Below are 26,385 nucleotides of genomic sequence, written 5' to 3' on the forward strand. Positions count from 1 at the left end.
AGAAAGGATTTGTAAAAGAAGTTGGGTTTCATTTCCTTGCCAAGGTTAACCACTGGGGGGGGGAAAAATAGCAAGATCAATAAAAAAAATGAAACAGTTCTGCTGGTTTTAGTTAATTCATCAAGAGAGTAGACCACATTATGAAACAAAACAATAGTACCATAAAAATATTTCAGCCCAGCTGAAGTGAAAACCTTTCCTAATATATTATAGTCCACTAAAATAAAAACCTGCAAAAGGAACAGATGTAGAAAAGTGGAAAAGTAAATTTGAATGATAAATGAGGCCCTCTTGAACAAATGTATAAAAATAATAAACCTGTTAAAAGAATAACTTTCTATACTACAGGGTAAATTATGCCAATAAATTGTCTTGCTAAAAGAATGTGTTCTCCTTGAATTAAATCCATATGTAAAATTACTATAGACCCTTTCAAAAACACATCTGTAAAAGAAGAAAAATGCATGAATATATTTTCTTGTGCTTAAGTTTTCAGTTGGACTGTCCTATAAACAGAATATAGCAACTCCCTATGAATATATGGTGATTTTTAGAGTCATCGGTGGGATGTCACTGCAGCTTATGTAAAGTCAAATGGGAACTTTTGCTAAGGATAAAGAGAGAATTTCATTTCATAGCTGTCGGTTGTATATTATTCATAAGAAAGTTTTTCTATCTTTTCCATTTGGGCTTATTAAAGGTAGTCATTATTTTCATATGAGTCAAAAGACATATTGGAAGTTACCATTTTTACGGAAAACAATTATTTGCATATTTTAGAAATGGCACATAGATATTTATGTAGAAGGATGAGTAGTCATCATTGTAGCCTTTTGAGTTTTTACTGAACATATTTTAGATGACCATAGACTACCATGCCAACTAAAAGGCAAAATATATTTACTCCTTTTCTTTCATTTTAAGACTCTGATTCAGGAAGGTCCTTAAATATGACCCTAATTTGAAGCACACAAGTAACCCATTGATTTAGTAACTTGCTGAATTGTGGCCTAAGGGCTGAATCCTGCAAAAAACTGTGTGCATCTGTGAGGTGCTCAGCTCCTCAACTCTGATCGACTTCAGACTTGCAGGATCAAGCTCTAAATGATCAGATGTTTGTTTTTTAAATGCTATATTTTATTCCATATGGTATACACATACTGGAATTTCAAAAGGTTTTTTTTTTAGGTTCTGCTTTAAGACCAAACATCCCAACATGTTCAAGGTTTAGGGAATTCTATTATTACCTTTTTTTTAATCTGTTTTGCCCAACCCTAATTAAACTACCTCCTCTGAAGCTGTCCAATTTGAATGTCAACATTCTCATCTGAAACCCTCAGTGATGATCAGGATTAAGAAAAAAGTAACAGATGAGTGAATGCATAGTCAAGCTATACTTCTGCTGACCTGAAGAAATAGTCTAGTGCTTGTCTAAAAGTTCTATTAAGAAATAGGCAGTTAATAATAAAAAGGAGAAATTCTTGAAGATTAAGAATGAACTCCATGCCATCAAAGAGAAAGCCTTTAGTAAGTTAATTGAATTTGCAGATGTCCACACAGGTACCATCATACCAGGAGCACAGTTAACACTAGGGTTAAAACAAAATTAGAAAGGAAAGAGATCAGAAGTGGAAATTTTCACATACCTAAAAGCCTCAATGATATATGCACTAGCTGGTAAGCTTCCAGGGGTGCCTGTCTGCCAGGACAAGGTGACACTGTTCTTAGTAACATCAGTGACCTGGGGTTTGGATGGTGGCCCAGGAAGGTCATTCAAATCATAATTTTTACTGATTGTTGCTCCACCAGACTCTGTAAGGGGTAAATAAAAAATAGTTAACTTTTATCCTTGACTGCACAATTTGATTTAAAAAAAGGAGAGCAAAGATAAAAAACTATAAAAATAATTTACTATAGTCAGCACAATGGCCCCAATGCTTACTGACCTAACTTAACAATAACAACAGAGAGTCAGGTTTACATTTAGAGGCTTATGTTACTGGATGCTTGGCTGTCGGTCTTTATAGAAACTTTTGCTCATAAAACAAACCAAAGAAAGCAACAACAATAAAAGAAAAAGGAGGGGAGGAGGCAGACAGCCTGATCTACTTTATTTATTTTTTAATAACTGGAATAGATTCACCTAAAATGTCAACACATCAGTCAATAGAAGGCATGAGAAAGCCCCCAACCCTACAAAAGGATCTCCAATTAGGTAGACTCTTTCACCCCACATGAAGCCCCAGTGACTTCAGTGGGATTCTTCATGGCCATAAGGGCCTTCCTGCATGGAAACAGTTAGTTTGTTGGTACTCCTAGATATAGCTCTCTAACGTACCTTGATACTAATACAACTGGTTTACTATCAATGGAGATTTAGAGATAATAATACCAAAATCTAAGTCATGTGAAGATATCCAGCTTTTCTACCAAAAATATATTAGTCTCAATCCTGGTTCCCTTTAAAACAGATCTGCTATAACAGAGGTCGGCAACGTTCGGCACGCGGCTCGCCAGGGTAAGCACCCTGGCGGGCCGGACCAGTTTATTTACCTGCTGACGCAGCAGGTTCAGCCGATCACGGCCCCCACTGGCCGCGGTTTGCCGTCCCGGGCCAATGGGGGCGGCGAGAAGCCGCGGCCAGCACATCGCTCACCCGCGCCACTTCTCGCCGCCCCCATTGGCCCGGGACGGCAAACCGTGGCCAGTGGGGGCCGCGATCGGCTGAACCTGCCGCGTCAGCAGGTAAATAAACTGGCCCGGCCCACCAGGGTGCTTACCCTGGCGAGCCGCATGCCGAACGTTGCCGACCCCTATGCTATGATATAGTAAACACAAGCCAAGAGAACAACAAGCCTCTGACATGACTTACCTGTCACCTCTAGCACAGCGCTCCAAGATGTCTCCCCACTTGAACTTGTGGCCACACATGTGTAAGTGCCAGTGTCAGATATCTAGTCATACAAAAATGGTTAAGGGCATTTTTGACAAGCCTTTAACATCAGGTGGCACAATCCTCTCAATTTTTTTCTGAATATTTCTTGATGTAAAATAAGAAGGACTTAGCCTACATTGTACATCACTAAAGAACACCAGACATTTCTCAAATAATCATTTAATGGTGGCTTACTTTTAGCGAACTATAATAAGAATACTTGTTCTTAATAGTTTAACTCTGTTTTCTCCCCCGCCCCCGCCCATTATTCTAATTCTCATATTGTTAATGCCATTGGTACAGAATGGTTAATTTAAAACATGTCACCAATGTTTTTTTATATATGAAGGAAGATCCAGGTGAATTCCAGTAAAAATATAATATAACTTAGATGTGACTGAAATTATAATTTAAAGTGTGTCTAAATTGTGAAATGGGTACAGATTTCATTTTTCAGAGGAGATTAAGATTCAGTTTCATAATCCCTGCCTTGATTTACAGTTTCCAATCCCAGCAGGGTTGTCTCACCTGCTTTTATTCTTCTGTTGTAGAGGAAGTATTACTATGCAGTTTATCATGTATGGGTCTTTTTAGATAAGACTTTAAAACCAGTCCTGTCTAGTTAGTATGGATATTAAAGTCCTCAGGCATACCATTTTCTAAAGGGTAAGGCTGGGTCAGTGGACTAGGCCAAATTTCCCTCTTCTCTCTCCACTTTTATGCAGAGTGGAGTGAGCTTGTTGATGAGCTGGCAGCTGCCTTCCACACGAGAGGGGTTTCAGTGATTCAATGCTGTATGTGCATTTCAGTGGTGCTGTATGTCTGGAGTTTGAGATGTGTTTTGGGATGAAAAAGCATTATATTCAAATAAATGATCCAGATATGCAGAGTTTATTTGGGGAAATTGTTTGTGGTCACATTGACACTATTAGAGTTATTTCCCCCCACATCTTTTTATTTTTTTCTGTCACACTGACTGATTTCCCCTGATGTTTTGTTATTTCTCATTTTGAAGGCTAAGGGATGCTGTGAATGAGACCTGATGTTTGGTCTCGGGAAATCTACTGAGATCAATGGAATACCGCAGTTGGCCAACAGTGTGTAGTCTACTGAGAAGCCCCCAACCTGCTGTGTGTAAAGCATGTTAGCTTAGAGATGGAAATGGAGTGGGGAAAGTGCTGACTCTGATGATATGAGAGAAGAATTATATTCACTGGGGGAAGGCTGCATTGGAACATCTCAATGGATATAGGACTAAATCCAAAATGGTTTATTGGACTGTAAGGGAATAGTATATGCGTGCTCTGAACTATATTAAATTGGAACTGAAATCAATGTGCGCATAGCTTGATTTTCCAGATGGCTGTTGAGGCAAATCAGCAAGATGCTCTTTACAATATCTGCTGATATATATTTTAATTGATTTTGAAGTTTATCACGTTTGAATCGTGTTGGCACTTTCTGCTTCTGACATATTATCGCTGCAGTATACTATTGTTATGGACAGGGCACGACAGGTAATTAGTGATGTAACTGTTTAGTAGATTTGTATAAGCAAGGCCTGAATTTTAAAAAGATGCAGCTGCCTTGAGTCAGAAAGGCTCTCTGATAAAAGCTGAAATATTCAAAATGTGAACCAGTCGCTGGGGAAAGACAAAGGCACTTGACGGGAGATAGCCTTATCAGCAGGGAAGGGGAGCAGCAGAGCATTCTCTGCTGTACTGTTTTACTTTGTGTTTTCTGAGCTGTTGGTTGGGAAAAGGTACCTCCTCATTACTCTACAGCCAAAATGCTTCTGAAATAAATGTAGTCAAACTTTACTAATTCTGGGTCACTGAGAACGAAAATGATGCTTAAAATTGTTGATTGGCTCTAGTTTTCAAGATATGACCAACATCAGTGGCAGCTTTGTGGCGATTTGAAGGTTGTTGCTCTCTTGCTTGGTCTGCAGACTGATACACAAAGTACTGCTGTTTTCTCTGCGAATGGGATAGTCGTGCAAGAGATTCCCACTACATCAAGAAAGCTTGGCCACTCCGACAGTCATTGGATCCTGAGAGGAAAAGTGTTCAGCATCCACCACTTGTTGAATTAAGGAAGATTTTGTTACCATCCTTACACATCAAGCTGGGTCTGATGAAGAACTTTGTCAAGGTCATTGACAAAACACAAGCAGCTTTCAAGTACCTCCGTGGAAAATTTCCAAGGTTAAGTGAAGCTAAGATAAAGGAAGGTGTCTTTGTTGGTCCTCAGATTCGTGAACTTCTTCGAAATGATGCATTTGACAATGCACTGTGTGGCAAGGAAAAGACGGCATGGAAAGCCTTCCAGTTAGTGGCAATAAATTTTCTAGGAAACAACAAGGCAGACAACTACAGGTTGTTGGTGGAAAACCTCCTCAAGGCATACAAAAGCCTTGGTTGCAACATGTCACTAAAGATACATTTTTTGCACTCTCATCTAGATTTTTTTCCACCGAACTGCGGAGCAGTGAGCGACGATTTCACCAGGACATTGCAACAATGGAGAAATGCTATCAGGGCAAATGGAGCCCATCAATGCTTGCAGACTATTGCTGGACAGTGACAAGAGATGCTCCATTTAATGAATACAAGAGACAAGCCAAGAAGCGCCGAGTAGACACTGAATAGGACTAAACTATGTACATAATAGTTTTTTGCCTTTTGTTTCATAATACATTTTATTTATATAATCCTTCTGCTGATTTTTAAAGTGTTACATAAACAGAACAGGTGAAATATTTTCATGTAAAGCAACCATGTGTTTACATGAAAAGACCTAGGTTTACAATTTATGATTAAAACTCTACTGTCTATACAATATACATAGACATAAAATGTAAAAACTTAAATATCTTAGAAACAGTAGCCAATCAGTTGTTTTTATTGTCATATTTGAATTCAGCACATCAAAATACATAATAAATAGCACATTTTATCTCTGAAGCAGACGACTTCTCAAAAATTGTAGACCAGTGTTATCTGGTAGTGGAAACTCTTTTTTAAGGCAAAGTTTCTTAAGTGCATTTGAGCATTGCTGTTGCAAAGTGGGGTATGGCACTGGACACTGTGGGTATACTTAGAAGGAAAATACTATATAGGGGGGAGGGAGAGCTCAGTGGTTTGAGCATTGGTCTGCTAAACCCAGGGTTGTGAAATCAGTCCTTGAGGGGGCCACTTAGGGATCTGGGGCAAAATCAGTACCTGGTCCTGCTAGTGAACGCAGGGAGCTGGATTCAATGACCTTTCAGGGTCCCTTCCAGTTTTATAAGATAGGTATATCTCCATATAAAGAATACTCAGGGTATTCCACTTCTTCCAGGCCATGAAATCAACTAGCAGATTATGAACAGATTACATGTGTACCTAGTGAATTTCATATCCGCATGACAATATTGTTTGCCTTTTAATCTTTTGTGCTATTAAAACACACAAAAAAGGAGAGAAATCAGACAGTCAATGGCAATTCATTGTTTTTCAGCGTCCCATACCATGGAAGATAGGTGTTCCATGTGGGAGGACAGATCATGCCACTGGCAGAGAGACTAAAACCTAACTTCTACATCAGAGGTGGGAAAACTACAGGTCACATCTGGCCCACGGGACCCTCCTGCCCGGCCCCTCTGCTGCTGTTCCCCCTCCCCCGCAGCCTCAGTTCGCTGTGCCGCCAGCGCAATGCTCTGGGTGCCGGAGCCCTTGCAGAGCTGTGGACTGTCCTGGTGCTCTGGGCAGCACGGCCATAGCGCCGCCAGCCACCGGTGCTCCAGGCAGTGCGGTAAGAGGGCAGGGAGAAGGGGGAGTTGGATAGAGGGCAGGGAAGTTCGCAGTGGTGGTCAGGGGCGGGGGTGTGGATGGGGGCGGGGTGGTCAGAGGGTGGGGAACAAGGGGGTTGAATTGGGGCAGGGGTTCTGGGGGAGCAGCCAGGAGGGGGGGTTAGCTGGGGTGGCGGGGGCCAGTCAGGGTAGGGGTTCCGGGGACAGGGAGGGGTGGATGGGGCAGCAGTCCCAGGGGGCTGTCAGAGAATGGGGGGGGGGTTGGATGGGGCAGGAGTCCCAGGGGACCGTCAGGGGTTGAGAAGCAGAGGGGGTAGGATAGGGGGTGGGGGCCGGGCCACGCCTGGCTGTTTGGGGAGGCACAGCCTCCCCTAACGGGCCCTCCATACAATTTCAGAAACCCGATGTGGCCCTCAGACCACAATGTTTGCCCACCCCTGCTCTACATAGTTTGTATATCAGCCACCCCACCCCACCCCCAACGACTGTGGCCAACTGGCTGCTTTTAAGGACATGCAGGGAGACAACTGAAAATTTGAATATATGGATGGATTATAATCGTCATTAAGCACTTTCCCTGGTTAGCACTGGGTTTCTGGGCATGCTATGAATAATAAGTAAGCAGCTTTTTTGGAGCAGAGAAGGAATTTTCCTGTCACCATTGACTTGGGTATGGAATTTTTTTTCACTTCCTCACAGCAACCAGGATACTTGGCACATAGGGGAACTGTGTAGATTCACATTCAAGATTTATCACAACTTTGGCCTGGGGTCCAGTATGGTTGCTATGGAGCATGGGCAAGGTGGTGTAGGGGCTCCAGAGTAAATGTCAGCATTGAGCTAAGAAGGACCATACCCATTAGATGTACTTCAATGAGCTACTTTGACATATACATTGAACCCTTGTATGCAATAAGGGCAGTGACAATTATTTTGGTAAGATGCTAAAATCCCTATTGGTTGGTTATTGTGAAGGGGATCTAATTGTAGCTTGCCCTGAGATTGGTCCTGTCTAAAGGACTTCAGTTTGGACCACCACTGGACTCTTTGTTGATGTGGTAATTAAAAAATTAATCATGATTAATCGCGCTGTTAAATAATAATAAAATACCATTTATTTAAATATTTTGAACGTTTTCTACATTTTCAAATATATTGATTTCAACTACAACACAGAATAAAAAGTGTACAGTACTCACTTTATATTTATTTTTGATTACAAATATTTGCACTGTAAAAAAACAAAAGAAATAGTATTTTTCAATACCCACATTACAAGTACTGTAGTGCAATCTCTTTATCATGAAAGTTGAACTTACAAATGTAGAATTATGTACCAAAAAAACTGCATTCAAAAATAAAACAATGTAAAGTTTAGAGCCTACAAGTCCACTCAGTCCTGCTTCTTGTTCAGCCAATCGCTCAGACAAACAAGTTTATTTACATTAGCAGGAGAAAACTGCTGCCCACTTCTTGTTTACAATGTCACCTGAAAGTGAGAAAAGGCATCCTCATGGCACTGTCGTTGCCGACGTTGCAAGATATTTATGTGCCAGATGCGCTAAAGATTCATATGTCCCTTCATGTCAACCACCATTCCAGAGGACATGCGTCCATTCTGATGATGTGTTCTGCTCGATAATGATCCAAAACAGTGCGGACCAACACATGTTCATTTTCATCAACATGACTCAGATGCCACCAGCAGAAGGTGGATTTTCTTTTTTGGTGCTTCAGGTTCTGTAGTTTCCGCATTGGAGTGTTGCTCTTTTAAGACATCTGAAAGCATGCTCCACACGTCGTCCATCTCAGATTTTGGAAGGCATTTCAGATTCTTAAACCTTGGGTCAAGTGCTGTATCTATCTTTAGAAATCTCACATTGGTACCTTCTTTGTGTTTTGTCAAATCTGCAGTGAAAGTGTTCTTAAATCTAACGTGCTGGGTCATCATCCAAGACTACAATAACATGAAATATATGGCAGAATGGGGGTAAAACAGACCAGGAGACATACAATTCTCCCCCAAGGAGTTCAGACATAAATTTAATTAATACATAATTTTTTTAACGAGCATCATCAGCATGGAAGCATGGCCTCTGGAATGATGGCTGAAGCATAAAGGGACATACACATATTTATCATAATTGGCACATAAATACCTTGCAATGCCGGCTACAAAAGTGCCATGCGAACACCTGTTCTCACTTTCAGATGGAATTGTAAATAAGAAGTGGGCAGCATTATCTCCTGTAAATGTAAACAAACTTGTTTGTCTTAGCAGTTGGCTGAACAAGAAGTAGGACTCACTGGACTTGTATGCTCTAAAGTTTTACACTCTTTTCTTTTTGAGTGCAGTTATATAACAAAAAAAATCTATATTTGTAAATTGCACTTTCACAATAAAGAGATTGCACTTCAGTACTTGTATGAGGTGAATTGAAAAATACTATTTATTTTGTTTCTCTTTTTTAGAGTGCAAATATTTGTAATCAATAATAATAATATAAAGTGAGCACTGTACACTTTGTATTCTGTGCGGTAATTCAAGTCAATATATTTGAAAATGTAGAAAAACATCCAAAAATATGTAATAAAATTCGATTGGGATTCTATTGTTCAACAGTGCAATTAAAACTATGATTAATCACGATAAATTTTTTTAATCATGATCAATTTTTTGTAGTTAATTGAATGAGTTAACTGCAATTAATCGACAACCCTAGTTTAAACCAATTTATGGTGTTGAGTCTTTCTTCCCAGTGTGTCTGATTCAAATAATGCATGTTACTGCATTGGGAAGGTTTAAGGAGTATCTTTCTGAGCCTTAAAGGAAAATGGGTATTAAAGAATGAGCCACTCAAGGATCAATAAAAGCTCCATGTCTTTTAAAGTCACACTTAATGCCAGATTTTCCTTTCCCCTGCCGGTATTTCTTTTCTCCTTTAGAGATCACGTGCCTCTAACAAAGACATTAATGTGCTGGCACGATTCAACAAGTATTTTACTGTTTGCATAACCGCATGCAGGCAGGCATCCCATGAGCTTCTGCCTCATGGACACTCCACAGAAGCCGATCATCAATGCTCTGAAAGTTTGTTTGAAATCACCAAGCTCCCACCTTTAATTGCTGCTTTCTAACACTACTGGGGAATCTTGACTATTCAACCGCACTGTTTAATCCAGCTCTACAGTAAAAATGCATTAACCTTCATGGCCCAAGCCCGCCTTTAGCCCAGAGAGGGAGGATAAATTGTTTACTCAAGGAAAGCTAGCATAAATTTTTTAATAAATTCCATTTTGTTCCAAGGAGGTTAACAATTCATTTACGATCACTGATGAGATGTTGGCAGAAAACTAAACGGCTGCTCATTTCTTGTTCTTTACAGTTCTGCAGATTATCTTGATAAAACTAAGTACAAGCATTAGTGCTGATGAAATTAAATATTTCCTAAAATTGTTTTTAAACAACTAATGTATAATATAACTATATTTACCTTTCTGCACCATATGTATTACATATTTGGATATCTATAATGAGTATCTCTATACTTTATACATAAATACATACATCTATACAGAGGTTGTCATTAGCAAGATAACATTTACTAACAAGGTACTGCAGATTTTGTTTGTACTCTAAATAAGACATAATAGTGTTATCTCAGATATCAATGTGTTAAATTATTGGTAACTTTTGCCTTTTGAATGGCAACCACTCTGTGAGAGTATAGATATATCAAAGAATCAGTCCTCTATCCGTGATCTGCACAGCAGCATAAAGCAGCCAGAAAGCTACTTTAAATGAGCGACTGAGAATTACCCCATGCCACTTGGCTCCTGTCACTTCCCACAGAGGGCATTACTTGAGTGGGGAAGGGACAGGCTGGAGCACATAGTACATGCTGGGACCACTGCAAGTGGCATAACTTAGATCTGCCACATGTATCTGATTCCAGAAATGAGCCTGTGTATGCACACAAAACTACACTTTGTCTCTTCATTCACGATTATTTATTTTGTTTTATTTTGCTTTCTTACAAAGCCTTGTACCCAGCTAATAACCAGCAGATTTTGAACACAGGCCTCCTTTATTTAAGAAAGGAGTGCCAATGACTTCAGTGTGACAATCTGCACGTGTAAGGAGCACAGGCAAGACTACAGGAATGGACCCAATTATATAGGAAAATGGCCTATTAACTAAATTCTAAATCCTCTTTGGAAAATAAACATGCTTCAAATATATGGTGTTTTTATTTTATTTTATTTTAGCTAAAAAGTCATTTAAAATGTTTGACGAGAGGCGATCAAGGGAACCAGAATTTCATTTCAGATCAAATTTCACATTGACAACTTTTCATTTTGTCTCTTCTCCCTATCTGAATTCCACCCTTCTAAAATTCAGGGCATCTGATTTTCAGATACCTCAAAACCACACTGGCCAGACAGTGTTCCATGCCCTGTGCCAAAGAGGGATGAAATATTGCCCTAACCAAGCAGCAGGGGAAACACCAACACACATAGGACAGAACTAGCGTAGCCAGCTCCAGGGTATCTCCCTCTCCCAGTCCCTCCTGTAGTGGATCTGGTAAGGGAGGGAGTAGCCAAAGCCCTAGGCTACAGTCTAGGAATCCCTGGCTGCAGTAACAGCTCCAGGGAGACAATTATCAGCTGGAACAAATGAGGCTGCTCAGATTTGCAACTTTGAATGAACTGGCATCCAGCCTCAGGATCAAATGAGATGGAGATGGTGACTAGTCCCCCTCCCATCTCCTGCATCGAATGAAGCTCGACCAGCCCCCACTGCTGGGTAATATGTTCTAACACATTTTGTCTATATCCTAATGTGTTACCGGAAGCCTCTACAGCAAAGTTAAATCATATCTCCCTTTTTCATTTCTCTGGCAGAGAATTTTGCTCAATGAAAGCTTGTTGTTGAAAGACATTATTCTAAATGGAGGGACACATGTCAACTTTGAAGATAAGGATGCCTAACTGTTGATGGGGGCTCCTCACCAGCTCAGTAATGACCCAGTCCCAACAAAGATTCATTCGTATTAGTACTCACCCGTAGACTTTTAATCTGCAAGGTCCCCTGCTCCTGTATTGATGTTCTAGGATCTCTGCCCAGGAATGTGAATCCTTCCTTTAACCAACTAATAACAGGAAGTGGGTCGCCAGTGGCCTTACACTTCAACAAAGCTGTCCCATCTACTGCCAACGTCTGATTGGCTGGACCTTGGAGAATGATGGGTGGAGGCCTATCTGTCAAAACTAAATGAAAACACAACAATTACTGAACCTCTCTACTTTTAAAAATCATGTTTAGCAATTAGTATCTGGTATAACAGAATATAGATTTTAAGAAAATCGTATACGATATCCAGGGAGGTTGAAAATGCTAATTTCTGCAATGCTCACTATGCATTCATGCACCAACAACTGAGAGGATTGACATATTTAAAAGGGTTGTGCTTAGTTACAATAAAATGGTACCTAGATGTGAGTTTGCTATTAACAAACATTGAAAGCTTATCACACTTATTTGAGTAAAGGTATGTCTACACTGCAATATTGTATAGCCCTGCAGCCTGAGCCCTGCAAGCAGGAGTCACCAGACACAGGCCAGCCGCGGTTGGTTTTTATTGCAGTGTAGGCATTGCTTAAGATTAGCTAATAGGTAAGGCCCTGGTTCAGGAAAGCACTCAAGCACATGCATAGGTGCTGACTACATGGGTGCTCCAAGGCTAGAACACCTATGGAAAAAAAACTAGTGGGTGCTCAACATCCACCAGCAACCTCCCCTGATCAGTTCCTCCCCCCACTCCCAGTGCCTCCCACCTGCAGCAATCACCTATTCAGCAGTGGGCAGGAGGCACTGGGGAGTTGGGGGCGGAGTGAGGGTGGGGGCACTCAGGAGAGGGGGTGGAGTGGGGGCAGGAAGAGGCGGGTCAGGGCAGAGCAGGGATGGGAAGAGGTGAGGCGGGGTGAGGGCTTAGGGGAAAGGGTGGAATGAGGGCAGGGCCTGGGGCGGAGCAGGGGGTCGAACACACTCAGAAAGATGGTGCCTATGGCAGCAGCGCCTTTTGGCTTAAAGTAGTTTCTATCGTAATATCGGGTTTACATTTTGATTCAATGGCTCTCAGCACCCCACTATACAAATTGTTCCAGCACCCTAGAGCACATGCTTAAGTTTCAATGTCATTGGTTTCAAAGTTAAGCATATGTTTAAATGCTTTCCTGAAAACAGATGGTCTCCTGAATCAGGGCCTTAGATAAAAGCTAAGACAGTTGTCTACCAACCATAACGGTTAGTTAAAAGTGTGCATTTGATCATGTTTCCCATTCATGTTCAATGTGCAAATGTTCATCATTAGGAAATAACATCTAACAATAACACAAAATCTTTCCCTAACTGATCTAACTGATTGCATCATGCTCTTCAGTGAGGAACAGTTCAGATTTAATCAAGCTGTCTGTTTACCTATCAAATCATGTTATCACCTTTTGAAACCATGAACTCTGTTATTATTCTAATATTTTACATTTGCATGCTTAAAATAGTTCATAAAAGATTCTTAACTAGTGAGTGCCTAGCTGCATCTGAGCCTTATTCTGCTACCAGTGGGATATCGTGAAGATGAGGTAAATGCTCATGTTAAATTTTCTTGCAAGAACATTTTTTCATAAATAATTCTGATGTTGAACCTATTCCATGCCATCTGTGAAGGAGAAAAACATAGCTTTGTTGTTTCTATAAGACTTGTTTATGGAGAGAGAGAGTAAAATAAACAAGGGGCTGGATTCTTCATGAATGGAAATGGAGTTATACCGTCATAACACCAGTCTAACAGAATTGAGAAACAGTTCTCAGATGTTTAGCTTCCATACTGTTATAACTTTAAATCTCTGAATAGTATGTTTGGCATCTGAATGAAAATATTCTGATAAAGAGGATTAGCTCCTGAGCTAGTGTTGGTTCGCATAGCTCAACTGATGTCAATTGAGTTACATCAGTTTACTCCAGCTGAGGATCTGGCCCAATGTATTTAGTATACATACATGCCTTTGAATGAAACCAAAATAAATTGAAGTGTGTCTTAAAGAAATGTGGCTTGCATTGTGTTGAACTGTTCAAGACATGAGCCCACAGCATTGTCAAGGCTCCAAAGTGCTTTCGGCATACTGTTTAATATATAGGAAAGAGGAGGGCTGATGTAAGCATCTGTTTTTTTATTCAAAATGTTTGTTTTTGGAACTGTAACATCGCAACCACCCTAAAACCTTCTCTTAATCTGGGAAATAAGGCTGATGAATCTACTTGCTGTAATAATACCTTGGGCTGTGATTTCAACAAACTTATTGTAACTAAAAATTTAAAGTGTGCATTGAAAGCTAATTTAGAACATTTGTCACAGGAAATGAAAACTGCCTTGGAAATTCTGAAATACCATACACTGAATTCAGCTATTACACAGGAACCAGTAGGACACAAGAAAAACACAATGGGATGTATTTTCACCTCAAAGCACATGTTTACATCTCATTAGGGTTAAGCACAGTTACACACAACTGTTGAAGAGAGAGTACTGCCCCGTCATTTTAAGAAATAAAAACTCAATCTCAATTTTATGCTGTAATTAAAGAAACATGTGTATGGCCCATCAAAGTACTATACCTACAGCAAAAATATATTCAGGTGACAACTAGGCCACATAAGTTTTCATTTACATTTAATGCAGATCAATGAGTTTTCAGTTTTCTAGGGGAATAGGTATAGATTAAAAGAATGAAAACATATAATTGCTTAGGTTGAGAACTATACGTCTTTAGTTATTTGTAGCAACTCATTGCCTTGTTTTATGGGTAGCAATATAGGTATTTTAAAAGCTTATTGTTTTTTAGATATTGCTCTTTGGCATCTAATTAGTTTTTTTACTGCCCAAATGAGTAGCTCATAATCTTTTAAATGGGTTTGATCAATAAAGTAATTGAAAGTCTCCTGGCCAGAAGGAATCTTCATTTTCAAGGGTGTTATGGGTGAAAGACTACTACAGGTTTCCATGACACTAAGGCTAAAGGTTAAATGAACACTTAGGATTTCCAGTGATCTGTGAACAACTGTATTGTCTTCACTTCTATGACTTGTAAATCTTCTGTAAAATGTTTCTAAATTCTCCTGTTTTTGTCAGTTATTTAAATATATAAACAGGATTCCCATGATATAGGTCTCTCAGTGAATCAGGAACCAACACTTGAGCAGCACTTTGGAAAGATGTTTGTATATGTATGAGGGTCTATCTATCTCAAAGATGGACAAATACGGTAAAAGGTCCATGAATGGTTGCTCTAATTTTTAGGTGAATTTGTTTTGTCCAAGCTCAAACCATTTTGTGTTCATTTTCTACAAACATGTGTGATTGAGCTATACTGGTATGAATATTCATGAAAAGTGAACTTCAATGTGCACACAGTCATGAAAACTGAATTTAAAATGAGTATCTGCAAGCATTCACATACGCATGTAATCTAGTGATGGAAACAAGATCATGTGCCTTATCTGACCAGTCACAACTAAGCAATACAACTTGAATTTCAAGTAGAGAGAGCTGGATACTTACAGAGAACAATTTGTGACTAATCCATAGAGTAAAAAAACATACACAGTGGCCAAAAAGATCAATCAATAAATATGAATAATGAATTGATTAGAGGAAATTGAAATTTACTTCTGAATATTCTGTGCACAAAAAAGAGGCTAAATTTATGGAATAAATTACTAATTGTGAATTATTCTCTCTATATCACACAGGCACACAGTTAAATGGAAGCTTTTAGTTTATTTGCATGACCTGCTGTTATAAGACTGTGAGCTGCATGCTTACCTTTGCTTTTGAAAGATTGCAAAGACTGTCTCATTTTTTTTTTAAATTATGTTACTTTTCCAGATGTGAGTTAGACTCTAGATTTATGTGATGATCTTTCAAGATAGTACAAGATTTGAATTTCAAATATATTGAAAGCTCTCAGCACAGTCCATAATCAGCAAAATTATCACTCAACTCAGCACATTTCATCACAGCAAGTAATCTTTTCTCATAGGAACACTTGAGTTAAAAATATTTCCAGTGAAGACGTCTAAGTGCAAAAATGTAACAACTGAAACACTGCTATATATGGTATAATTAAGCACTTGTTTTTCTGCACATGACATATGTTTTCATTCTGTATTGGAATTTCAATTGAATCCAAATTACTCTGGGATCAAACAAAAATGTGTTCAAAATGAAAATGATGGCTTGCCACTATTATTAAATCATTAACCAAACAGAAAAATTCTGGGCTATGAAGTAAAACTGAAATCACCAGCCAAAAACTGGAAAGCTAATGCTTAAATATATGGCTAATATTTGAAATGTTTATATTTTAATATATTTTTAAACCCTGAAATTAGATTTCTCTACTTTTAAAAACATTAACTTCTATAACCTATACTCAGCATGAGCTGACAAAGAATATTTAAATATTAATGCTTAATTCCCTAACTAAAGGCAATGTCAAAAATTATCTATGATACAGTAGTCCTTTATTTATACAATCACAATTGCAAAATACTCTTTTTGCACATTCTTCATGACCTTCATCCACCCCTCAACTCAATAATGAATTCATATTTCTATAAAATAATCTTGTATTATATTACAGTGAGTGTCCTGACTTTCAGGTTCTGGGAGATATTTGAAGAATGCAGGTTTTTCATTCCTTTAGTCATACAGGCACCATTGAATGCTTTCTTAAGGAATGGAGAATACTAAGTACCTTTGAATGTAATTAGTTCAAGCTGAGTTTGCTTTTTGCTATGGACACCTTAATGAGCTTTTTCTGTTGACTGGCTGCATAAGCTGATGCAGATGCAGAAGAGGTCAATTCTGATTTCTTTTTTCATACAGAGAAATAAATAAAGATTAAGAAGGACCAGAGGCCTTGTCTGTCTAAAGGAAGAATTTCTCATCACTGATATCCTTGAACCTGACTTGCTCCTTTCGGCCCCTGTTGCAGTAAATCTCTGCAGCAACAGCAGGTGCAACCATTAACAGCTCAATGTCCTATCAGCCAATGTTTGTATGTTCTATTTATTCCAATCACAGCCATGGCATTGAATCAGACAGCGTCGTGGACAGATATTAAAAAATACTGCCTTTCCATTAATTTTAAATGACCTTTTAATCTACATGTAAATTTGAATTGTATGAAAATGCATCATTTTGTCATAGAGAGTAAGAGAAAGAGAAGACTTAAAGAGGTCACAGAGCGAAGGTTAGGCTTTAATCTCCTAGAAACTACTTTAAGGAAATGCAGTGCGTGCTTGTAAAGATGCAAGGATAAGGAAGAAATTATCTTTCCTTGTCATAAAAATATAGACGGCTTTTGGAAAACAACAGAAAAAAAAGACATTAAATTCATGCTCAAACCTCTATAGCGTGTGTCTGAACCTCTCTACCTGTCACTCGCGATGAATATGCTTTTGTGAAAAGCCAGATTATTCAGAATTAGACATCTTTTCAAACTTTCATGATGTAGGCAGGTCTCTGAGGGAGCTGTAATAGTGGATCTGTGCATGTAACAACAGTTTTAACAGCAAAAATTCATCAAAGTCTGTCAGGAGATATTTAATGAGTCAGTTAAGATAGGGAATAATAAGGCCTGGGAATGTGATGACCTGCTAGGCAAATAGGAATTTCAGCTCCATTTTCTCTAGTAATATAAAGGCATTATTCTGCCCTAGATCCATGAACAGAACTCATACTGATGTTAACAGGATTCATGGGCTCAAATGAAAGGAGATACATGTGCTATGTAGGAAAGAATGCATTTAAGGTATTTTCCTAAAACAAAATGTGGAAATGACTAGTGACAAATCAAACTGTGTTGTAGTATTTGTCAATCTGTCGGATTCCCATCACTGCAGTATCTGAGCGCATAACGCATATTAATTATCCTTAAAACACTCCTGTGAGGGTAAGGAAGTATTTGAGATTTGGAGATTTGAGACACAGAGAAACTAAGGGCCAGGGTCCTCAGCTGATGTGCGCAGACATAGCTCCCTAGATTTAAATGGAGTTATTCCAATTTTCATGAAATGACGATATGTCTCAAAGTGACTTCCCTAAGGTAACACGAGAAGTCTGTTGTGGAGCTGGGAATTGAACCGAGTTTTCCTGAGTTGCTATTCAGTGCTTTACTACAAAACCATCCATTGCTCATTCTGGATTAGAATACGGGCATCTTAGATTTCAGTTCCACTGTATTGAACACTGTCCCTTAACACAAATTATATTTTGAGCTGGTGTATCCCTCCCTTTTCACTGATTGTTTTAAAGAGGGACAAAATTTCATATAATATGCAAACCTGTATTCCATGTTTTTGTGTTCATGGAGAAGACTCTGCACCGAGGTCCTTTTTGCATTATTCATAATTTGTAGAATCCTATATGTTTGCCAATATGAATTACATGATCTGACATGTCTATATTTACAAATTATATTTTAATTCTTCAGTGGTATTGGTTAAAAAAAACAAACAATAGAAATCGTGATTTCTCACCATCAGTAACTTCCAGTTGAGCTTTTGCTAAAATGCTCCCAGCAACTGTCAGCGCCTGACAGATGTAGTAGCCTGCATCAGTTCGTTGAATGTTGGTAATAGTGAGGTCGCCTGTTGGTGATACTGAATACCTACTGTTGGGTTGGAGAGGCTGGTTTGGAAAGAGTAGATTCTGTGGAGACAATTCAAATCACATCAGTGCAAATAAAAGAATATTGCTTTTCCCTCAGTCGAGGGTACAATAATTTTCTTTACAAGCATTACGTATAAACACAAATAAAAAAACACTACTGTTTATATAGTATCATAGGTGTGCATAGGGCTTTACGGACACATAATAAGCTAATGTTCCCTGCCTGGAGAAGCTTGCAGTTTAAATTAGACACAGCACTATTGAGAATGATGACAGACAATTGTGTTGCCAGTAGGGGTTGAGGTTTGGAAGAAGTTTCAACAAATACATGCGGGTGATTTGTTTCATATGTATCTCATTAGTTCTGAATTTGTTTCATATGTACCTTGATAATTCTGAACTTTATTTTAATAACATACATATCTGGGTGTTACATCAGGAGGAGCTAACACTAGAGTGCACATTAGAAAGCTATCTAGAAGGAATGAATTATGAGTAGTGATCTGAAACAGCAGAGTGAGATTGTTTGGCAATGAATACTGTTCCTGGCAAAGGGGGCAGCATGAACAAGGCATAGAAGCAGAAGTGGCAGGAGGACACAAAAGGATCATAAAGAAAGAGGGGTTGGCAGAGCATGGGAGGTGAAAGGAGGAGTAGAAGGAAATTAAAACTGAGACATAGACAAGAGGCAGACAGTGTGGAACCTTGAAGGTGAGGACAAGGAGTATAAATTTAATGTGAAAATTGGCAAGGAGATGATAGTTTTGAGGAGGGGGTGGCACACTTAGATTGGGGGTGGGTTATTTTAGCGAAGCCCTTTTAATGGACTGGAGGGGGAGAGATGAGAACTGGGGAAAATAGAGTGGAGGAGATTCAGTAATCAATGCAAAAAGATAATCAAGGCAGGAACCAGGGCTTTAGCAGCTGGGGGCAAATTTTCCAGGGAAAAGTGATAACATTTGACAGTGGCTTTGATGCGAGGAAAGAAGGGTTGAGAAGAGTGAGAGACAGCACTTGGGGAAAGACAGGTTAGTGAAAGTGACGGAGGGGGATGAAAAAGGGGAATAGGGGAGAGGGTTTAGGAGTTATGATGAGACGTCAGTACTTAAAGGAGGAAAACTGCCTGAATGAACTAATTCCATAAGAGTTATGGCATGATGATTTATCGATTTATGAACCAGCTTAAATAAAACAAGCACTGAACCAACCCCTATAAAAATATTACAATTGTTAATACCAGTGACATACCCAAACACTGCAGCAACACTACTGTAAGCTATTGATCAGTACTCTAGGGCAGTGGGTCTCACACTTATTTGATCGTGCCCCTCCTTTGTGTCTATAGTTGCTTATGTTCTCCCCCTGCCCCTCACAAGTATATATACCGCTGTCCAGCTCTGAAGGGAGAGTGGAAACCAACGGCTGCTGGCTGGGCACTCAGCTGTATAGGTAGTGCTGTGCCAGCAGCAGCTCAGAAGTGAGGGTGGCAATGTGATTATTCAATATCACTTTTCACAGCAGACTGAGCACCCCATTACCACCCTTACTTCTGTGCTGTGCTGCCACCCCGGCGCTGATAGCTGGAGTCCCGCCGCTACCAGGTGAGGGATGTGGATGGGAAGGAGAGCCAGAGCCAGCTAGTGCTTGGGATCCAGCTGTCACCCCGGGGGTTGTGCGGTGGGGCTCCGGCTGTCCTCTGTATCCTATCCCCCCACCTCCTGGATGTGCACTACCCTTTTGCACAAGCCCCAGCCACCTGGGACTGACAGCCAGAACTCTTAAAAGAAAAAATAGCACACAGCTCAGGCCTCCCCTTGCTTGACACATTCCCATGCCTCCTTCGGGAGGCCCGCTCCATAGTTAGAAAAGCACTACTTTAGGATAAGGTAGTTTTGTTTGGCTTTCTAATAATGGGAGTTTGGAAAAGTTCAGTTAAGATTTCGAAGTTTGCCTAAATATGCAGGATGGGATTTTTAAAAGCGCTGAGTGTTGACTAAAACTGTTCCACATGGAGCTAATGGGAGTTTTACCATTGACTTCCATGCGAGCAAAGTTAGGCTAATGCTGAGTAGTTTTGGAAAAAATCACACCTCCTACCTGACTTGGCTTTGTTGGCAATGTAGATTCAACTGTGCCAACAGAAGAGTGCTTCTGTTGGCTTAGCTAATGTCATTCAGAGAGGTGGTGTAACAATGCCAGCAGAACTCTTTCTGCCGGCTTATACTATGTCTACATTAGGGGGCTCTGCTGGAATAGCTATACTGGTCAAGGATCTGTAGTGTAAGCAAGCGCTGAATGAAGAATGAGCATAAAAGCCCACTGGTGTGAGAATTTTGATGTGGCAGAGTTTTGCAGCCATTCATCACCCATCTTGAGGATTTGTAGATGGCATCACAAGGTAGTACAAATCGGGGGTTATAATCATTTTCACTGTTGCATTCAAAATATTAATTTCTGATTATGTGACCATCCTTTTTTATTCTTCAGCATGGGCCAGATCCTGAGGGGCCTTGGGCTCCAGTGAATTCTACACTTCAGTGGGAACTGATGAGGCTCAGCACCCTTCAGGAGTGGATTTATGGCCCATAAATTGCCATAAATTGACCGCAGAGGTGAATTTAAAAGAATTTAAAATAAAGTAAGTGGATTCAATTAACCTGTTCGCTCATTCAGGCCTAATGGTGACATGCTGGGCCACAGAGTGCCACAGTCATCCCTGGCATAACTCCACTGACTTCAATGGCTTTATGTCCATTGATTGTAATGGAGTTACACCAGGGATTAATTTTGCCCACGGTGTTTAGGAACTAGAGACTAGTAAGAGTAAATTCACTGCCTTAAGCTGCTGCGTTTCATTGGAGTGCTGCTGTCAAGCTTTGGGGGAAAAGGCTACCAAATACAAAGGACCAGCTGCTGATGCACAAGTTGGCACAAGGATCGTTCCAGAGGGAACTATTCCCCTCCCTTCCAGCTGGCTGTGCTTAGTGAAACAGGATGGAGGAACAGGTCCAGGATGAAGATTTCCCTGTAATCACTGGAATGGGCTAGCTTGACTAGCTCTACACAATATTACAATAAATACGAACAGCAGCATTGCAAGGAAGATAGTTTCTTGACTAAGGGTATGTCTACAGTGCAATTAAAAACCTGTGTCTGGCCCGACCGTGCAGGCTGACTCAGGCCCGCCAGGCTCAGGCTAAGAGGCTGTTTAATTGCAGGCTGGAGCCTGGGCTCTAGGAACCTGCAAGATGCAAGAGTCCCAGATCTCGGGCTGCAGGCCGAACCTGAATGACTACACCACAATTAAACAGCCCCTTAGCTTGAGCCTTTGGAGCCTGAGTCAGCTGGCATGGGCCGAACACAGGATTTTAAATGCAGTGAGGACATTTTCTCGGAGACAAAGAAAGCATTGCAAGTCCAAATGACAAGGAGTAAATACTCAGAGATACAGTGTCCCCATACTCTGCATGTTAACCTTAGGTGTGGCCAAAGTATTGTACTCTTCATTTCGATGATAAAGTATAGTAAGTGGAGACTCTGCTATTTAATGGAACAATGTCTTACTTCAAAGCCTGGAAAATTTATTTTAGGATGGTAACATTAACCTGCTTAACCTGTGTTGTTTCATTGTTGCTCAATTAAGAACATGCGGGTATAATGAATCACATTGAGCTATGTTTCAAGGTTTGATTATAAACATCAAGATATCAATTTTTATGTTGCCTTTATTTGCCAAAAAAGAACATTCTAACCCTACGGGATCTGGTTCTCAATATTGTAATTAATTTTCCAGGTTTGTAATTAAACAGCTTCAACATGGTACCATCAGTAGGTAATAACATTCAATTAAAGACAGAAGACACATTTTCACCTTAAAATGTTTTTACCCTTGAAGTGATACCAATGGAAGAGGATAAAATAGAGTATTAACACTTTTCAATTACACTAAATGACTTTAATCCTGCAAATGATGCCCTACTTTAATTAGAAGCTCTTCTCTTTATTACAACATGATGGATGTCCACTTTATTAGATTCAAGCGTGACACTATAAGCCCACTTTACATAAACATTACCATGTTATTAAAACCCTCTACAAGAAGGGTTTTTGAAATGTTTGCTAGCACATCAGCACTTCCTGGTTTAATTTCAAAATGCTATTATATTTTCCTCCTGGAACAATTTGCTCCTTAGTGAGGCCCACAATACTGCACTTTGCAAGAATCAGAACCACGCATTTGATGGTTAGATCTGAGCCTCCTTACATGTTGCATAATCAAATGAATCAAATTGAGTGAAGAATCAACTTAAACAACTTAACAATTGCACAAGTATGTACTCCTGTAGCTGCACAACCCCAGAGAACATAGGGTATTGAGTCTGGTCTCGATCCTGTGATTGGACTGTTGTGCCCCGTGCAGCGCTCCATTAATTTCATTGTGGCTCCGTGTGGGTGCACCTTTGCACAGGTCTGAGGCTCCACTCATGTAGATCTTCTCACTGCACGACTGGGGCCTCAAATAATATGTGCAGTAATAAAGATGTCTGTGGACACCTTGGTGCACAGCCATACCAGCCCACATTCTAACATTCTAAGAAGATGAGCTTTTATACAGGATGCAGACTTTCTCCATTCTTAACTCACCTTCTTGTTATAAAGGCACAATTAGATGGTGCAGAGCAGACTCCTCAGCAAACACCTGAGGAATAGTGACTAAACTGATGGGACTTCAATGAGGTCAGGTGGTGGCAGCTCAAGGTGGGACTAGACAAGCAGCTTTAACAGGCCCAGACACACATCTGCAGAGAACACTGGGCTACTAATATTCACTGACCCAAACCAAGAGCGAGTTTTGTTGTGGGTGGAGTGATGTGATCAGAGAACTCTTGCCTAGGTCTACTGGTTATTCACTGAGAGTGGTGGGAAAGATTTGAATGGATTACTGCAGGTTTCCTGATTGCTTTAAACTTTATTTGAATATTACTGGATTGCTGCATTTTCCAAGAATTTATGTCCCTATAAAAATAATGCCTTGTCTACATTGGTGGCAGAATGTAGGACAAGTGTAGCTACAGCCAGAGTGAAAAAACAGGCTGCATCCACACTATAGTGTGCTTCCCTGTGGTGGGGAAAGGCTCCAGCAATGGGTAGGCAGTGGGACAGTGTAGATGGGGGAGGCACTGCTTGGGCGTGAAGAGAACTGCGTAGGGTACATACCCTAGGGTTCTGGCATGTCTTTACTTGCCTAAGCCATGCCTTGCCGTCTACACTGCTATTTATACCCAGGCTAGGTGGGAGAGCAGTGTACGTACTGTACATGCTGCCATAAGTGTAGACATAACCTGAGTGCTTGGGGGTGGTGGTGGTGAAGTTCTGCCTGCGTAGGGCAACTGGAAGAGGATTTATTTATTTTTCCCAGAATTCTAGGTGGGGGCTAAAGTCAATTTTAATATTCTCCAAAAGGAACTCTTGACATTTTGAATCTGGCCCTTCTAACTACCATTAACCACCTGGCAGAAGGGTTACATATGAAAATATATCCAGTTGACTCCAGGAGAAAAATTATATTAACATCCAGGGCTACAGTCTCTATTTAGATCTAGGCCATTTGTACAATTCAGGTGCCACAAAGGACAAGCAACTATCCAGAAATGGGCAGCAGAGAATTCCACCAGTGCAATGCATCTCACATGGATGTAACAATAGCCAGCTCCCTGATGCTCTCCTCTCCTGCCCTTACAAGAGCTCATGTGCAGGAGAGAATCTGGGTCATGGTTTGCAACATCCAAACTTTACCCACCAAAAGGAAAACCATCCAGACAGTGAGACAGCCTGTCTTCTGAAATAACTAGTCTTGGCAAAGCAACAACACTGAAAATTTACACAAAGATTTATCTGTGACAGCATCACATTCAAATCTAAAGCTAAGGAAATCAGTATTGGCTCAGGGTGGTGTCAGAAACTCAGTCATTAAAATGACACTAAATACCCAGGGGAAATTTTTCCAAAATGAGCCTCAGAAATTGTGCATGCTAGTTTTATGGAGGCAAACAGCTGCATGCTCAAAACCTGCATTTGCATGCACTGTGGCACACGTCAGTGCAAATCAGGCAGTTAGATCTATAACTACCTGATTATGACAACACAGGTGCCCTGTTGTAATTACTGCCCCTGATTGGCTAAGAATTGTGTACATCCTCTTATTTTTGTTACCCTGTCTCCTAAGCGCCATACCATATTTATCCCATCCACCTGTTGTCTTGTGTTTCAGACTGAAAACTTTTTAGGGATACAGACTGGGATTTTCTGTATGTCTGTACAACACTTAGCACAATGGGACCCCACCCTAGTTGGCTTCTGGGCGCTTCACAATATAAATGTGCATCAACAACAACATTATTAAAGGATATTTATGGAGTGTAATGAAGCAGACAAGATCTCTTTATAATGTGCATAGAGCATGTGAAAGAGAGTTAATTAAGTGACTTAAAATATTGAATAATGTGCAATTTCAAAAAAAAGGTAAGCGTTCAGATGAAGGGTTTGGACTCACCTGGCTGCCTTCCTTTTGCCAAAAAACAGCAGGCTGGGGATTTCCTTTAGTTTCACAGGGAAAGGTCACTGTTCGACCCTGGGCTACAATCTGGTCTCGTGGCCTTATCACAAACTGCGGGGGAGCTACAATGTAAGAAAAAACATGATGTAAAATTGAGGGAGATTTCTCAAAGAATGGATGAATAATATCAAAGAGAAAAGACAGCATTATGTAGATGTATTTTCATGCCAGAGGACATTCATTAATTAGTATATACACAATTAGTAAATACAAAAAAAAAAAAAAAAGACAGAAAAGCAAGCATCTCCATGTATGACCTCCATCAGCTGTAAGAAGGAAAGCATTACAATCACACATATTTGTTTAAGCTCTGATGTCAATAAAAGATGAGGGGCAACAATCGGCCCTTTATGGTGTAGGAGCTGGTTATGTTCTAATCTTGTCCTCAAGCCTCCCCTGGACCAATAGTGATACTCCCATACCATCTGCACTTTAGAGAGCTCACTGTTGTGCCTTAAATCTAGAGACAACTGTGCTTTGCTGTGGTGAGCCCCAGGGTATGGAACTGGCATGTCCCCAACATCCTTTTCAATCCATCTCATCACACTTTTAAAAATGAATGGAAGGGCGGGGTCTGGAAGTGACAGAGGCAGGAGAGGAAAAGTCAATGCCTCCCCTATTGTCCTTTAGGGATGAGTGGGAGCAGAATGTGCGTGGGAAGGAGAAGTAGCTATGAAGGAGAATGGCAGTATGAGATATTGTCCAGGTTTCAATGAGTGCAAGGAGATGAAGGCAGCAGGAGCTAAAAGTCTGTGGATGGCAGTGATCTATGTTGAGAAGGAGCAGGCATCCCAGACAGAACAGAAAGAGGAGAGGGGAGAGAAAAGGGGGAAAGAAGGGACAAGGGGAGGATTGTGATGCCAAAGAGACGTGAGAGCTGTCAGAGAGGGCTGCAGTTGGTGGTGAGGGAGGAGATACATGGAAGACCAAGACCAGGGGAAATGTTGTCAGAGGTGAGCAGTTGAAGGCAATGGAGAATGGAGCAGTGTAGTGTGAATTGACCAGGGGAAAGGGGAGCATAGGAAGAGGAGGAAGGGCTGGGGAAATGAGTGAAAGAGAAATGATGATGTGGAGATGGGAGGTGATGAAGATAGAATGGAGGAGGAAAGTGGAAACAAGGCAGCTGAATTTAGGTATGATAAGCATGGGGCAATAAAGGAAGTGACACATTTAAAACGCATGGCAAGCAAAATCTCCCCACTTTGAAAATAACTGGTGTTCCTTAGGCATTTTATGATTGGACTCTTAGTATTTTACATTTCCAAAGGGTCTCTCCCAAGGGATCCTAGACCACACTTCAAATATT

The 26,385-nt window shown here is 40.3% G+C and overlaps 1 protein-coding gene across 32 annotated transcripts in view; it reads right to left on the reverse strand.

Annotated features, from left to right (window-relative positions):
- The window catches only part of ROBO2 (roundabout guidance receptor 2), a 1,484,585-nt gene that overhangs the window by 111,914 nt on the left and 1,346,286 nt on the right, over nt 1-26,385 (reverse strand). For all 32 annotated transcript variants that reach the window (XM_065575614.1, XM_065575735.1, XM_065575671.1 and 29 more), the window contains 5 exons: nt 25,017-25,141; nt 18,331-18,502; nt 11,794-11,999; nt 2,873-2,954; nt 1,647-1,812 (listed from right to left, as the gene is read on the reverse strand). In XM_065575614.1, coding sequence (XP_065431686.1) covers nt 1,647-1,812; nt 2,873-2,954; nt 11,794-11,999; nt 18,331-18,502; nt 25,017-25,141 — 751 coding nt within the window. The remainder of the gene's footprint in view (nt 1-1,646; nt 1,813-2,872; nt 2,955-11,793; nt 12,000-18,330; nt 18,503-25,016; nt 25,142-26,385) is intronic.

The sequence above is a fragment of the Chrysemys picta genome, chromosome 1 (genome assembly GCF_011386835.1).
Source record: "Chrysemys picta bellii isolate R12L10 chromosome 1, ASM1138683v2, whole genome shotgun sequence".
Taxonomy (NCBI): domain Eukaryota; kingdom Metazoa; phylum Chordata; order Testudines; family Emydidae; genus Chrysemys; species Chrysemys picta.